This window comes from Ornithodoros turicata, chromosome 8 (genome assembly GCF_037126465.1).
Source record: "Ornithodoros turicata isolate Travis chromosome 8, ASM3712646v1, whole genome shotgun sequence".
In the NCBI taxonomy this organism is placed as follows: Eukaryota; Metazoa; Arthropoda; class Arachnida; order Ixodida; family Argasidae; genus Ornithodoros; species Ornithodoros turicata.
This window is the reverse complement of record NC_088208.1, coordinates 32,090,908-32,106,817: the sequence shown is the minus strand read 5'-3', so window position 1 is coordinate 32,106,817 and position 15,910 is coordinate 32,090,908. Positions and strand designations below refer to the sequence as shown.

The window sequence follows — 15,910 nt, the reverse complement described above, 5'->3', positions numbered from 1 at the left end:
AGAGACGCGCGCGAATCTGATAGTCATGAAGATATCCTTCTGTTTCTAGAGCTCCCTACGAAACTGTGCTCCGTTCATGCAGTGTCATGATTATTCATTTCCCATAAATATGTGCGTCTGACATAATTACGCTCTTTGTGTACGCACACTTTCGCAACTTTTCCGCGAAGGTTTGGGAGGTTCGCGTTAGTTAGGTTAGCCAAGTCCATTTGCATGCGCTACTTAACGTCCTCATTAGCTAAAGCCCGATGTAATAGGTGGCAGTGTTTTGAAGGTAACACCATCTCGTTTCTCAGTCTAGAATGCGCAGTGCAGGAAAAGGATATACGTACTCCAAATCGAGAAACCTTCCATCGTGCAAAGCAGGTGAAAGCACCGTAAGATATTAAAAGATAACTTAATAGAAGCAAGGCGATGTGTTTGACTCGTTAATTAATGCATGAGAATACAGAGAGAACGACTCTAAGACTTTTTAGAGCACACATATTTTTAACTTTGATCACGTAAAATGTATGATCTCTCATGTTCGATTGGATGGAACATAAAATCGCCGAAGGTTAAACGTCGCTGAGGTCTTTAAACGCGAACTTTATAGGGCCTTGTCATAGGAGGTCACGTGCCGGTTTGCCCTACAAATCCACGGACAGACCTACACGGTGGTCGGGCCTATAGACGACCTGCGCCCCCTATGTAATTGATTACGTATCGCCACCGCGCAACGCATTCTGGTGGGCACTATCAGCTTTATCAACCGACGCGTTTTTCCCGCTTCTTGCCCGCCACAGCAAAATATAACCTGGAACCGGTCTTCTCGTGACGTCACATGTTTGTAAACAGAAGGTCCTCTATACAGCTGTATCGCTCAAAGTGGGCCCACCGCTGTATCGCTCAAAGTGGGCCCACCGCTGTATCGCTCTAAGTGGGCCCACCGCTGTATCGCTCTAAGTGGGCCCACCGCTGTATCGCTCTAAGTGGGCCCACCGCTGTATCGCTCTAAGTGGGCCCACCGCTGTATCGCTCTAAGTGGGCCCACCGCTGTACCGCTCTAAGTGGGCCCACCGCTGTACCGCTCTAAGTGGGCCCACCGCTGTACCGCTCTAAGTGGGCCCACCGCTGTACCGCTCTAAGTGGGCCCACCGCTGTACCGCTCTAAGTGGGCCCACCGCTGTACCGCTCTAAGTGGGCCCACCGCTGTAAGAGGGCCCACCGCTGTATCGCTGTAAGAGGGCCCACATCTATATCGCTGTAAGAGGGCCCACATCTATATCGCTGTAGGAGAGCCCACAGCTATATCGCTGTAAGTGGGCCCACTGCTTTACTGTTGACAGCGTGTCACCAACCTTGTCCATTGAGGAATATGAAGCCTCCAACCATGAGGATGTAGTGGAGGTTGAACTGCCTCTTGATATCGTTGGCCCATTTAACCCCACCTTCGTAGTTGAGAACCCAGTAGATGGTGAGAGTGATGGTCCCGAAGAGGAGAACTTCCGCCAAGAAGAGAAGAAAGTAGAAGAGGGCCTTCATCGCTGTATGACTTCCGCAGCCGCCGCCCTCTTCCCGCTGACCGTCGCCGCCGGACGCGTGCTGCTGTTGCTGCTGGTGATTTTGTTTCCTGCAAAAGGAGCAAACGACGCAGAATTAGTGGAGGAATGGAAGCTGACAAAGCACGGTGTGTAGTTAGATCGTATTATATATCTTTGTTATTCCGTGCTAGCGCCGCGAAGCAACTGTAGCTATAAGCGGTGCACATATGTGGACAGGTGGAGAGAGGACAGCAGGAGGTAGTGGGGGGACAGGAGGGGTAGTATGCGCCCTGGGCCGGCTTCAAGGGGAACTGTGCTGGCTATTCCTCCGAAAAGTCTTCGGAAGACCCAGGGAAAACCTCAGACAGCACACAGCCGCTGGTATAGAATTCGAACCCACCACCTCCCAGTCTTCAGTACGACCCTGGCTACCACCAACGAGCCTAATCCCAGGATTTTCATCCATGAGGGGGGACGCCCATATCCGCTGCCTCTAGCAAAACTGCTCGTCTGCGTCTGCGTCGTCTCCGCTCGCTCACCGCCCCACGTTGGAAGGCAGCGGGTCCGCATCCAAGCCGAGGAACAAGCAGAACAATTTCCTCATTTTTTTAAAGGACGTCGCTTCGACTCAAAATTCGAGTACAAAACACACACACATGCATTGGACGATGATGAGGTGAGCGATTCGCCGCAAGTACAAAATTCCATATTCGATTCAGAATTCGAATCAAATACGTAATTATTTGCTTCGGTATCGGAAAAATTCGAATATTCGCACGGCTCTGCTGAAGGATGTTATACCTTCGAGCTGACAAACTAAAATAAAATTTGCATCGCGTGGGTCGAAAAAACAAAAAAAAAAAAGCCCCGTTCCAACACGGAACAGCGTAATACCAACGGCAACAGATTGTTGTCAACGGGGGGCACGTTGACACTCGAACCGTATCGCTCGTTCCAGAGGTGGGTAAACACGGTGATCCTCAGCCCACAAAGAGCGTTGCTTTAAATCCCGTGTAAATGTCGTTATGTCAGCACGCTAACCACTTTATCGGTGAAATATGGGCAGTAAAGGTTCTTTTCCGCTTCCTCTTGACGTAGACATTAGCCGCGGTTACATTAATGACACAGAAGCGCATCCTATCGAGTTATCGCACCTCCTCGCACCTATCCCTACACCCATCCCTGTCGCACCTATCCCTACCGGGGAGTTTGTTGATGTGGCCCTGTCGGAGAGGATTTGTTATATGATACGCTTTTGTGCCATTCATGTAAACGCAGCTGTTAGAGTGTTTTAGTACATCGTGCATTATCGCCTTTGCGTACGTAAGGGATAGCGTTGACGGTTCTGCGCGCGCCCATAATAGGAAGAGCTTCGCGCAGTGCGCAGAACAACTAACGCTATGTCTTCCGTACGCAAAGTCGATAGCGTACGACGTACTGAAACTCTACTGTTGGCCATTCTGCTACACAGACGACATGCTGGTTTGAATTTTTTTTATTCCGTGTTTGCGGCACGAATAGGAGCAGAGGGAAGTGAGTAGATAACACTAAGGGAATTATTCGTTAATACCCGTTATGTATTTTTTGCTTAACCCTGTACACTCTTAAAAAAAAAAGGTGTACTTTAACTCCTTTCCTTGCCACATCTATAACACCCTTTTGTAGAGTACAATTACGCTCAAAAGGATGTCTCCTCACTCCCTCAAGGGAGTAGTATAACACCTTCTCCCTGCCGGGGAGTAATATTACTCTCCAGTGGGGAGAAATGTGTTATGCTACTCCCTTGAGGGAGTGAGGAGACACCCTTTTGAGCGTAATTGTACTCTACAAAAGGGTGTTATAGATGTGGCAAGGAAAGGAGTTAAAGTACACCCTTTTTTAAGAGTGTAGTGGAGCAGACATCGATGCATTGCAACAACCATTAGTCCCTTTCGGAACTAATATTAAATGGACGGTGTACTCTAAGAGTTTATGGAATTTCAGGGTTGTTAGACTAAAATAGGGAGTAACTGCAACCTAGCGCGCTAGAAGCTTTAATTGCTCCCTAATTTACTCAGAGAAAACTTTTTTTGTTCACACTGTAGACAGGACGCGAAGAATGAAATAGAGGCAATATGCGTACTGAGCAGACTTCAGGGTAAACGTTTTCTTGTTAGCACACAATCACGGCTCCCATCCAACCACCATTCCAAATGACGTCACTCTCTATTCCGATTTACTGGAAATGGAATGAACCCGCTCTCTTTTTTTCTTTTTTACGCTCTGCATTTTGCATAATGTCTCCGAAAATGAGGTAAACCTCCTGAAGAATAGTTTGGTCTGTTTGGTGTAAATGCATACTCCAGCGACCAAGGAAACAACGCGCAAGACGATGTAACAATCACAAAGTCGACTTTGTGTGTAGTCGCTTGAGCATGGCGAGGCGCACCTCCCATTTCCCACAAGTCACAAGACAGAATCCGGTGGAAAGTAACTTTTCTCAGGCATGTCGTCGGCACGTCGTCTAAAAAGCAGATGCCAGTGTTGCCTAATAAGGTAGGGCGCTTGACCGACAATCAAGAGATGTTGGGTCAAATCCTGCCGCTGTGGGGCGAAGTTCTGTTTTAACAGTGCAGAAAAATGGCGGCAAATGCGAGAATCTAGCAGCGCGTAACAAGCATCCACATGTACAGCTCGCATCAGAGTTAAATTGAACGCCATTCCGGCTCGCAGACCCTGGTGGTGCTTCGAAGAAACAACGGCGGAGGGTGTTTTGGTCATTTCTGGAGCGATGTTCAAGTTAATTTTGACGAAAGCCGTACGTGACGGTCAAAAGAGTCTCCGAAAGGCGCCATGCTGATGAAAAGTTGCTGATATGCAACGGCAGCATATTTTCTTCTTCCACATATTTGAAGACAGCATGTAGTACGTCACGCCTGAGCAATATAGATCCTCTATCGAAGAGGCATCAACTGGAATACGGCGTCCCAAACAATGGCCCACCTGTTCACGGTCTGATTACCGGACTTCACAGCCGGCCTGGAACGAACGAATAACACGCATCGTTTAGGGTTTTTCGACGGCAAAAGTGTGGCTTGAGACTGGAACGGGGTGGACAGTTGCGTTGGTCTACATTTTCAGTATCGAAAACATTATAAATATAGCTACCTTGGAACACGCCCGCTAAGCTATAGCGTCGTCTCCACCTGAAAGACTTCCGGGATCCAAGCACGCAGAGATGATAAAAATTCGGAGGGAAAATCCAGATGATAAAAATTGGCAAAAGATATGCAACTACCGATATTTCCCCCACTTTTAGTACGTAGCGTTCTGATGCTTTCTTGTGAAAGAACATGTGCGCTCGCATCCCCCCCCCCCCCCCACTTCATTGTTTCGTTATCAATGCTGAAACACAATCCATACTGGTTGAATGTTTTCCGGTACAGTATGAAGGGTACGAATAGCGTTGCCGCAAGAATACAGCAAACTCCCACTCCAGGAACGTCACCGAATGTTGTCAGATGTCAGCAAATAAGGGAAAATGTCTAATCCTGCTCGGTTGTCGCTAGTTACTGACGTAAGACCGGAAATTCATTAATGTCGTATCACAACATGCGCATTTGTCACGATAAGGTAGAGACGTATGTGAAGCCAGTGACCAAGCTAGTGACCAGCGACCACATCCAATGACGTCATGACAGAAGTGACGGTGCCTTGTATTCTAGAAGGCGTTCGCATAATATTCCTGCATTTTTATAATCCGTCTATAGCATAAAGAGAATTCCCTGCACGTGCCTTGCGCATAATTATGTCGTTTAAACGCCAGGGTTCTACGGCGAGTTAGTTAACCACCAGCTCCAACTCATTACAATCACTACTGAACGTTGAATTCACAATATTATACAGACTCCCCATAGTGACGGACATGTCTGAAGAACCCAAATATGCGGAGCAGCCTGTCAATATATCTTATCTAAAAATAGCCAAGGCTGAATCGTGCGTTCGAGACTAGGTCGATGTTTATTGAACTTATGACATATTGCCAAGATACACGCTATATCATCTTGAGAGAAGATTGCGATGCGACGCAAAAGTCAACACAAGAAATTCCGCGAACTTGCTTAGGATATGACCTTATCTTCCACAAACAATCAAGCAAGCATCTAAGGCTAACACTCTTGAGGTATTTCACGAGAAAGGCCGTGCAAAATTATTTGGTGGTGGCGATGGTGATGGTGAAAGGGCTCACCGTTGTCGGCCTCACAGACGTGGGCAACGTCACGACCGACACCCTGGAGGAATGTGCATCCTGGGCCAACTTCTAAGGGAACTGTGCCGACACGTGTCTGAGGAAAGCCCAGGAAACCCCAGACAGCACAGCCGGCACGGGGATTCGAACCCGGGTACCTCCCGGTCTCGACGTGGCACGGCCAGCACGCTATAAGCACTGAGCCACGCGAGCTGGTCGCATAATTATTTGGTGGAGGTGGTGACGAAAACCGCAAAATTATTTGCGACCCTATGAGCGTCGAGCGAACCAATAGTGAATTTTAGTAAACTTTTGATAAAGTTATCGTCTCTATCGGAACCAATCGCACTCGTGCGTGACTCAGAATCTTATCCACTGACTGGTTCCGGTTGATACTGTGAGACGCTAGCCACGTTATCAACGGTCTGCTAAAGCTCTCTATTAGTGGGCTTCAGTGCATCATCCGCTATCCCCTTTGCGTACGTAAGGGATAGCGTTGATGGTTCTGCGCACGCACACAACCATCACGCTATCCCGTACGTACGCAAAGGGGATAGCGTACGATGCCCTAAAACTCAGTCTCAGGCATGGTAGCCCATATGAGGTCAATATGAGACACAGGAACACAACACGGCACGGTACATGTTGGGAAGGAAACGCTCCTGAAGAAACGGTCGGCATGTAGCTGTGCACAGCACACAAAAAAATTTGACGGTTTGACAAGCTTATATAGAGAGCGTGGGAATGGGTCGGGTGAGGTGGGTTTCTGTCGCATCGCCAGCAACCAAGGTCACTCTATAATTACGGGAAAGGAAGATATGTAGCACGCGGGCTTTTCCCTCCTTTTATTCTCATGCACGTGATCTCCGCCACACCGCGAAGCGACTGTTGTTTTGCCGTATAGACATGGGCAGATGGAAGAGGTGGTGGGAGGCATATGGGGCTAGTGGGCCTCACGGGCAGACTTCAGGAGGAACTGTGTCAACAACATCCGTCTGGGAACTGTGCCGAAAGAGCTGAGACAGCACAGCCGTTGGTAAGGGTTCGAACACAGCACCTCGCAGTCTTCAGCGTGACCTTGGAAGTTCCGGAAACGAGCGAATGTTGTATACCATGCATCACGGCATCATGTCGCTTGTCGAAGATATGTCTTTCGCTTATCGTTATCAACGCCTGCTACAGATAGCAACGGTGTCGTCGGATTCAGCATCTGCTCTGAAAGCCTGCGAAACACAGTCGAAATCCACAGTTGGGACAGTGTCGCGCTCGATCAGTCGGACCCCATATGCATCGATTGTGCTTGGGTTTATTTCCGCTTTGTGTACGCGTGCAAGGGACTTCGCAGATAGCTTTGCACTTTGCCCCAGTAAATGCGTCTATGTGCAGTTCTTTCATCCGGGAACAAACGTTTCAATTGCAGTGATTTTGGTCATCCTTCAGTAAAGGCTCAAAAAAAGAAAAAAAAAAGGTTTCCAGCTAAGGTCCGGGTCGTCCCTGAGGCTGCTCACTTTTGCCTCTTCATGTTAAACACCTTTCTGACGACACACATAATGCAGCACACGGACAGCACGCAAAATAAGGACAGCGTGCCAAACGAATAACAACTGGTGTCTTTTTTCTTCTTCTTCTTCTTTTGCGTGACACCTTTGAGAAGCACCAGCAGATAGCTCACCCAGATGTCTCTATTTCGTCGCCAGGCCCTTCTATTGAAACCATTTTCCAAGAAAAACTTCGATGCGATAAAGTTCATCTCCAGTACCAAGAACGAATTCTTCACGCGCCCGAACCCTGACAGGCGCCAAAAGCTCCTATCACAGAACATCCTGCAGATATCGTTTCTGCCGATATAAAACCTTTAAAGACACTGCTGAACTGCCAACCAACTTACCCACGGTATATCCTTTCCGGTGTTTCGTAAATCCTATCGAGCACATGCGGCAACCTGACGTGATGGTAATGATGGTAGCCCGTGTGTTTCAGCCGCACTGCGCGCTCGGAGACCATGTCTTGAAAAGTCGGCGAAGGTCACCAGCAGCAGTACAGCTGCTATACTGCATATAACTGAGCTCTGTTGGAGCCCTATGTGAGCCAATGCGCACGCTCGATTGATGGAGCCGATCGGTCGTGTCACGTTACACTCGCGCCGTGACGCTACTGGCCAACTTTCACCGCGCTATATGTAGTAGATGGGGCGTACAACGAGATGCCGAAAAATGTGATGAGTCATGAGGGAATGTCTCGCCTGCATTGTTGGCCATGATTTGCTTTTCTTAGTTGTAATATTGATTGTGTGATATCGGAGGCATGATACACTATGATTGGGTGACTCAACCGTCACGTGTCGCGGCAAGGCAGTGGTTTATCCAGAAAAACGAGCATGGGGGGGGGGGGGGGGGGGGTGCAAAAAAAATTTGGGAGGGAGGACATTTTCCAGTTTACGGTTTGCTAAGTAAAAGACAGTTAACAAAGAGCATCATCCCCAAGTCTGCAAACTTTATGTGCACTTTGTAAAATAAAGTGCTTGTATTTGTTACGCTGAAGAAGCCTTGTAGATCATGGCCGACATGTCTAAAGCTGAAATAAAGAAGCCCGAAAGGCGCGGATTCAGGATTTTTCTGACGGAGGGAGGGGGATGAAGTTGCCTTGGACAGCATCCTACTACAGTACCTAAGGTCAATCGAAACCCCTATGTAACCACAGAAATTGAGGGGGGGATCAGGACACCCCCTCCCCGCTAGATCCGCCCTTGGGGGAGGGTGTCGCCCATTTGGGAGAGGGAGTGTAGGGGGTTCTGGATAAATCACTGCGCCGAAGTCACGTGCAAGGGCAAAGAACGGGTAGATTTGTCGCAAGAGCTAGAAACGCCAGCGCTTCGCAACACGCCGACACTATGGGGAACTGCATCTTATATATGCTACACGAGCCCCGTTGATTTCAAACGAAATGATGTCGAACTTTTCGCAATTCACACTGACAATGACATCGTAATGATCCTTTCGATCCTCTAATGATCCTTCAACACGAACACCTAATTTGCCCCCACAAAAAGTCACACATGGTTGAACTAACGGGTGTGCTACTGGGACACCAATCTTAAGGACAATATACCATCCACCCGTTACGGCTATCAAAGAAAACTCCCCAACTCACGCAAGAAAGTCCGCACGTAACACGTGCACCAACGGGATTTCGTCACGAAGAGCCTCCATGAATATTGGGACCACACTTGCACTCGATAATTACACTTGACACGTTATGGTTCAGCACCTTTTCAGAACCTTTCACCACACTGCTGCAGCAATCAAATCTGCTCCGCTCCAGAAGCGATTGCCGGCGATATTCGCAAGGCGGAGCCACTGAGGATATGCCTTGCTACAAGCATACAGATACGGGATTTTGGGAACATACGAAAGCGCGAATGTGACAAGCAGATAATCCTGATAAGATGTCGTGTCTCGGTCAGTTGTACGCCTTCTATACCGTGTATTCACACGAGCGACATGTCCCCGCAGAAACGGAAGATTCGAAAAGTATCATAGCTTCCTGCTGTTACGTGAGCGCGAGTGCTAAACGTCGTGTCTTCACGTACACTGCTAACCGTGGGGAATATCCTGCTACACAGTCACAAGATATTCCGTAGCAGACGACAGGAAAACACGCTGACGGTGTCGTCTGCTAAATGCGCAGTACGCCACTCTCGATATTCCGCACCGCGTGAATGCTCAACATAACACGGACGGAACTTCGGCTCTGCGAGCAGTGTTTTCGCTTTTTCTTCCACTAGAATATTCCGTGAGGATGTCGCTCGTGTGAATACGCGGATATGGGCTAGGGCGGGGCGTTTCATCATTTTAGCCACAGGGTTAGTTGACGCTGTGGTTGAATGGACATTCAATGTCCTCTTAAATGTTTCATTCTTAGCAAACCGAATTCTGTGTATAGCTGGGTAATCGTTTGGATGGCCTTCCATTGGAAATCTAGGACTCGCGTATAGTGCCGAGTAATGTGGCTATGAGACAATAAAATGGCAGGCAGTATCTCGTATTGTGCAGTATATCCGGGAGTGTCTTATTTTGGTGAGCGACGATAGCGAAAACGATTAGCATCACAATGTATTTTCACGATAATCGCATATGTCATAGTCACGATATATTTGTCGTTGATGTTTCGCGATAATTGGGAGAGACTGATGCAGGCGAACAATGGTTCACAGTTTTAAAGCACAATCGGCGCAATATCCTTTATTCAAGGTATCAGGCCGGACAATTTGTGACTCTTTGGATTCTTGGGCCTTTGGATTTTCTGTTCCCTGTGTGACTTTTTTGTCGTTCATTACGTTTCGTTAGCATGCATCAGACACTTATATAAGTACTATGCATGGAGTAGCCGGAATTCATGTTGATGGAACCTACAAGCCCACATCTCCATGTTTTTTTCACATTGTTTCAACACAATCGGTACATAGTACATAACAGACTACTGCATGATCACCACAGCACACACAACGAAGGGGAAAATACATTAGATTGATAAAAACCTTGGGTATGATCATCAACAACGATGGAAAAAAAAAAAAAACTACAGACAAGAACAAAGCTGAACATGACAAAACATCGTCTGGGGTACCATTTCAACCGGATTCGGCGAGTAAAATGACTTTCCCCTCTCCCGTGCACCTGCACGAAGATGGCGAGTCACGATTTTATGACAGCGTGTCGAAGAGAGGTTGCAAAAGGCTCAGGTGTCTGCAGGAACAGTGAGGACTGACCGTGAAAAATCAGTCACTTACTATGCTATTAGTATGCCCTGACGGTATCGTAGATTAAAAAAAAAGGTTCCCTAGTGGCGCAACTGGTTAGCGCGCGGTACTTCTATGGTATATCATAAATAAACAAATAAATTACTACGCTACGGTTTGTTGCAGGGCGCGCACAACAAAATTCAACAACAACGACGAGTAAATCATGAACGATGATGTAATGGAACACCACAAATTGCAACCACAAGAGTAACCCAATGAAAACACGCTCATGAAGAACGTCTGCTTGTACAGTCTCTTCAGAATAACCTATCGGAATGTTGTGCTCCCGCAGCACAAATGTTCACATCGTCTGCGTACGACCGAATTTTGACATCCTCGAGCTGTTAATGTCCTTGTTCATACGTTTATGGGTAACGAACAGGAACTGCGGAATGTCGGTGGTCCAAGACAGACATGACAGACATGACATTTGATGAACTGTTCTCGTCGCCTCAAAAGCATCCCGTGTTATCCTACACTTTGCTGGTCAAGTTTCAAGAAGTGGAAAATGGAATCTCGAATTCCCATAACAAGCTCTTCACCGATGCCTGGTAAGATCCGCTTACATGAGTCGTACCGTGGCGAATACCACGCGTGGAGCCTTACGTAACGTGAAACCCTCTTTTCCCGCTTCCGGCTCTCAAGTGGGAGGTCCGTTGGCTGTCCGCTGTTCAAGCAGCCGTAAAAGCTGCGGTGTGCTCAATGTAGCTGCCTGTTCGCACGGGAACCTGTTGACCTATTGCTCGTAGTTCTACACCAGAAACATGCGGTGTCCACCAGGACCTCAACGTGTTGTGTTTTTTCTGCGTAAGTGGGGTTCGCACAATTTCAATGCCTATACGGGTTTCCATCTATATTCCGGAGGACTTGTTGAAAGGACCTGCAAGGTGGCATCTTGGTAACTCTTTCTGAATTCGATTGATTTGATTGATTTATTGCTTGATCGAAAAATAAACCATATGGACATGTGGACAGGTTAGTAAAGAACAGAGAGAGAATAAAAAAGAAATAGTGAGTGGAAAAGAAAGGAAAACAGAACAAATGCGTACCGCAAGACATTCCAGAGATATCTGTGATTGGCTAAGGAAGGCGTGCGCATAACGCTTCCGAGTCACAACGTAGTGCGCCCGGATGCCTCAAACTGTTGCTTAGCAACTGGTCATGTGAATAAATTCCCGTCGGAAAACACCGGAGCGCATTTGCATGCTTTCAAAGCAAAGAAAATACGTTAGACACATTAATCTGCTTCCACGTGCGTCCGCCACCTTCTCGTACGTGTACGTTTCCCATACTCCCAATGTGCGAACTACATTCTCTGCTGGCGGAGACATACATCCGTGACTGTAGCGCTTGAGTTGTCTCGGGGTACAGATACTTATGCCTAAAGGTCCTTACGGCACTTTTAAGATGCAGTTCAGAAATTCCATTCGTCCAATGTCACTTTAAAAACGAAGAATATTTATCCCGACTCTAACGCATACTCGGAATAGGAATACTTCTTCCGAAAACACGTTCTTAGCTGGTGGGAAAGTGTCAACGATAACGCGTTCCGAAAGCTTGATAAGCCATGATGAAATGGAGGATATCACATTGCCGATCTTTGATTGGAGAGCTTCCTTTATCGCATCGCTTTGGTAGAGTGCTTCCGAGTGCCGCGACCTACTGAAACTACGTGGTCTCTCTCTCTCTCTCTCTCTTTCTCTCTCTCGAGATTGACGGAACGCAGAAGCAGCCATGAAGCGCGTCTCTGGACGTGCAATGTGCGCAAACCAAATGAAATCAGGACCATGCACGAAGAGGCATTGAAATATCACGCGGCATTACAGAGGGAATGATCCAAAATGAATGACAGAGCTCTATACTTCCTCAACGCACCTGGCAATTTCTTGCCACGCAGATCGATTCCCACCGGCGAGGAGCCTTCAACAGATTGCCAAGTAGATTTGGCCCAGTTGTCGAATGTCAAGTCGTCGAAATAAGAGCTTGCCGCCACACCATTTCCGGTCGGCGACAGGACACGCCCACCGCGGCAAATTCCTCGCGGTGGATCGAATTCCATTCATCGGAGCTTATGCCGTCTCATGTAACGGTATTCACCTTGAGATTGAAGGAAAAGGAACCTCTGCAAGCACCACCTCGGACGTCCCATTAAACTGCGTAGAACGCAGTTTGGCTGTGTCTTCATATAAAGCCGTGAGAAATATCTAAAGATATGTTCATGCGTGCTTCACTAATTCATCTTAAATGACCTGAAGGAATTCCATAAGGTAAGAGGCTACAAAATGTAAAAACGCCTTCAGGATTCCTTACAAGGTCTGCGTATGTTTGCGACAATACAGCTTGTTCGGGAAGAGCATATTCCATTCCCGGATCGCAGTCTGCATTGAAGACTTGTAAAAACACTTATTTGTTCCAAAAGTGGGTTCAAGCTCAAGCGGATGATCAACACCGCTCAAGGAGTGATGTCCTCTGGATCGGAGCATATCCTGAACATAAACCCAAAGTATTTATGAGTAAACCGGAGTGAACCTGTATCATAAAAAAAGTATAAATGATTTATATATCTTTAAAAAATTACATTTGATACTATACCTTACTTAAGTTGATACTCTGTGTCATGCGCAAAATATTATCTCAAAGGAATTAAGTTGTGCATGTCTGATTCTGCAGAGTACGCACAACGACTGAATACAGCTACAGCGACATAACGAATGCTGAATCCGAGGTACCCACAGGGAATCTTGAGTAGTGTTGAGGATGACTTCTCCATTGCCGCGTCAACACATTCGTTTTCGTATGCAAACAATTTTAAGCGACACCCCCGAAGGGCAAAGTGTTCCTCCAAAAACCCACACCTTCCCACTCTATGAGGGCGAGGCTTCCGTTATCCACCACTCGCTTGTCAAAGAGGGACTGCAACGGGATCTGACGCCTATTCAAGTGTCACTCTTTATAGTATTGCCGAGCATTGTTTGTGAGACTGGCGACATGAGAAATCAAACTCGTCGAATGATATGCACACCCATTGTTTGCGGCGTAGGCTTACAATGACGAGATGTGAGCTTTCGCACCACAGCTCACATGACTTTGATAAGGCATAGTGTCACGGGTGTTTGATTACACATTGACCAGGTTGTGATGTATCAGCAATGAAGACTATATCAGGGATGTAACTGCGGTGGGATATACGGAATGTCAAATTAAAAATTAATTAACATATAGAGTATCAATTATTCGGAATCATGCTTTTCGTAGAGCATCGAATACCTAGAATGCTGACTATGCACCTCAGTCGCAAAGAACCCTTTGGGGACGGTGGCCGGAGGAAGAACAGCTTCTCGTCCCGACCCTCTAAGGTACTTCAGATACATTTAAAGTACATGCCCATATAGGTAGGTAGGTATATAGGTCCATATAGGTAGGTAGAAAAGACAAGTAAAAAAACTTGTCAACTCCGTAAATGTTCCTGAATCCTTTGTAGCAGGAGCTCCATTCTCAGATATTTATCTGTTACTTGAGACGTATATAAGGGAGGAGTTCAGTGGAAACACTGTATTAGATAAGAAGGTCAGAAATGTAAAGGTGCACTGGGTTTGACTACGGGCTCGCCCCATCCAGAAAAGAACGACATGTAACCGGACAGATAACATGATACGGCGTTGGGAGAAAAAGTGTTTTCGGTGCACGTATTATTTCAGACGGAGTACAAGTACTCTTCGAGAAAGGTATTTCAAAAGGTATACCAGTAATACGTAGCTCACATACGGTATCTTGAATACCACACTCAAGATAATGTGTGTGAACACTGCTTACGTTACAAACCTACTGCGTCCTGCAGCATGGTCTCCTTCTAGAATTGCATCTTATTACGTCCGAAGTCTCATTACGGTCGATAATCCTTTAATCCCCAAATGTCTCATTACGCCCAAAATCTCAGTTAGGCCGAAGATTTTATCACATTACGGCCGAAAGTCTCATCACGACCGATAATCCTTTAATCCCCAAGTGTCTCATTACGTCCAAAATCTCAGTTCGGCCGAAGGTGTTTCATTACGGCCGAAGACAGCCTCATTACGGCCAAAAAGAAAAAAAAGAAGCATCCACCGTGTTAGCTATCACTATGTTGTATGCTACCTAAAGCAGTATGTGACAGTGCTTCATGAATTTCTTTTGCTGAAGGCAATGCGTTATATGGCGCACAGCAGAGCGGTCACAATGAATGGGTGCCATTCGCAGGTGTAATCGTTAAGTCCGGAAAGCGAGAGATCGCTTTATCCTACTTGTTATATCCCTCTAAATCGCATCCCCGAGCACAAAGGGACGGAAGTGCCCCGAAGAACGGCCCACAAAGCGCTTTGCTCTTTCTTATATTTTTAGATTCGGGCTCAGGCAATGGCTCAGGGCCAAGCTGAGTTCGTTAAGAGCAGCCCAACACGTTGCCAGCCGTCGTCTTTCGCTAACAGACAGAAAGAATTAAGAATAATAAGCGGTAGCGCAAGGGCGACGTTCCGTTATGTCACAAGACAAGGTGCTGGCTGTAGCTGTCATACGTGAGAAGGTTGTAAAAGTGATGTTGAGGGGGGAAAAGCCACCAGTAATTAAGGGGGCGAATAAGAAACGCCAGGTGGAACTTTGAGAACGAAGTGAAGTATAAAGTGTTTCATCGATCCTTCATGAACAATTTGGGGCATGAACAATCAGCTACACCACGTTCTTCGAGCTTCCCGGAGTAAACAGCAATGGAACTGACATTGTAGCACCTTTATGTGTGTGTGTGTGTGATTAACACAGCTCGAACAAGCGTCCTTTGCTCCCTATTTGTCGTTCATACAAATTGTGATAAATAAGCACTTGCGCGAACAATCCAAAAGTTTTCATATTAAATATTCGATACTGTGCGTGTGTCTTCTTTGCTCAACACTACCATCAATTTTTACATACTTCGACTCTTACTTCTATAGAGAGTTCATCTTATTTGCATAAACGTGCGTTTGCAGCGAGCAACAAAAACCAAAAACTACTATCGAAGGTTATAACGATTCGACCTACAGTTAAATTATGCAAGCGTCATCACGCGCATAAAAAACACACACACACACACACATATACGCAAAAAATACACAACCTGTGTCCCGAAATAAAGCTGCACCCACTTATACCTCCAAAGCGCCGAGCGAATAAATATATCCACCCGTCACGTCCCGAAAAGAAACATTTCGCTTACCAATCACTTTAGTAAGCTCCAAGTGGCTGTCCACTGTGCGCGACGTAAATATCCACACGGCTTTCTACGAAGGAAAATCAAGCGTGGGGAGGACTAGAGCCGTCTTCCGGCGCGGTCATCCACGTAAATAGCGC

General features: G+C 46.8%; 1 protein-coding gene across 5 annotated transcripts in view; it reads right to left on the bottom strand.

Annotated features, from left to right (window-relative positions):
- Positions 1 to 15,910, bottom strand: part of LOC135367029 (plasma membrane ascorbate-dependent reductase CYBRD1-like) — a 57,545-nt gene that overhangs the window by 7,649 nt on the left and 33,986 nt on the right. For 3 of the 5 annotated variants that reach the window (XM_064600091.1, XM_064600092.1, XM_064600090.1), the window contains exon 2: positions 1,341 to 1,612. In XM_064600091.1, coding sequence (XP_064456161.1) covers positions 1,341 to 1,612 — 272 coding nt within the window. Of the gene's footprint in view, positions 1 to 1,340; positions 1,613 to 7,639; positions 7,899 to 8,901; positions 9,072 to 15,910 lie in introns of those variants that run through there. The other 2 variants (XM_064600089.1, XM_064600088.1) reach the window with 2 other exon arrangements.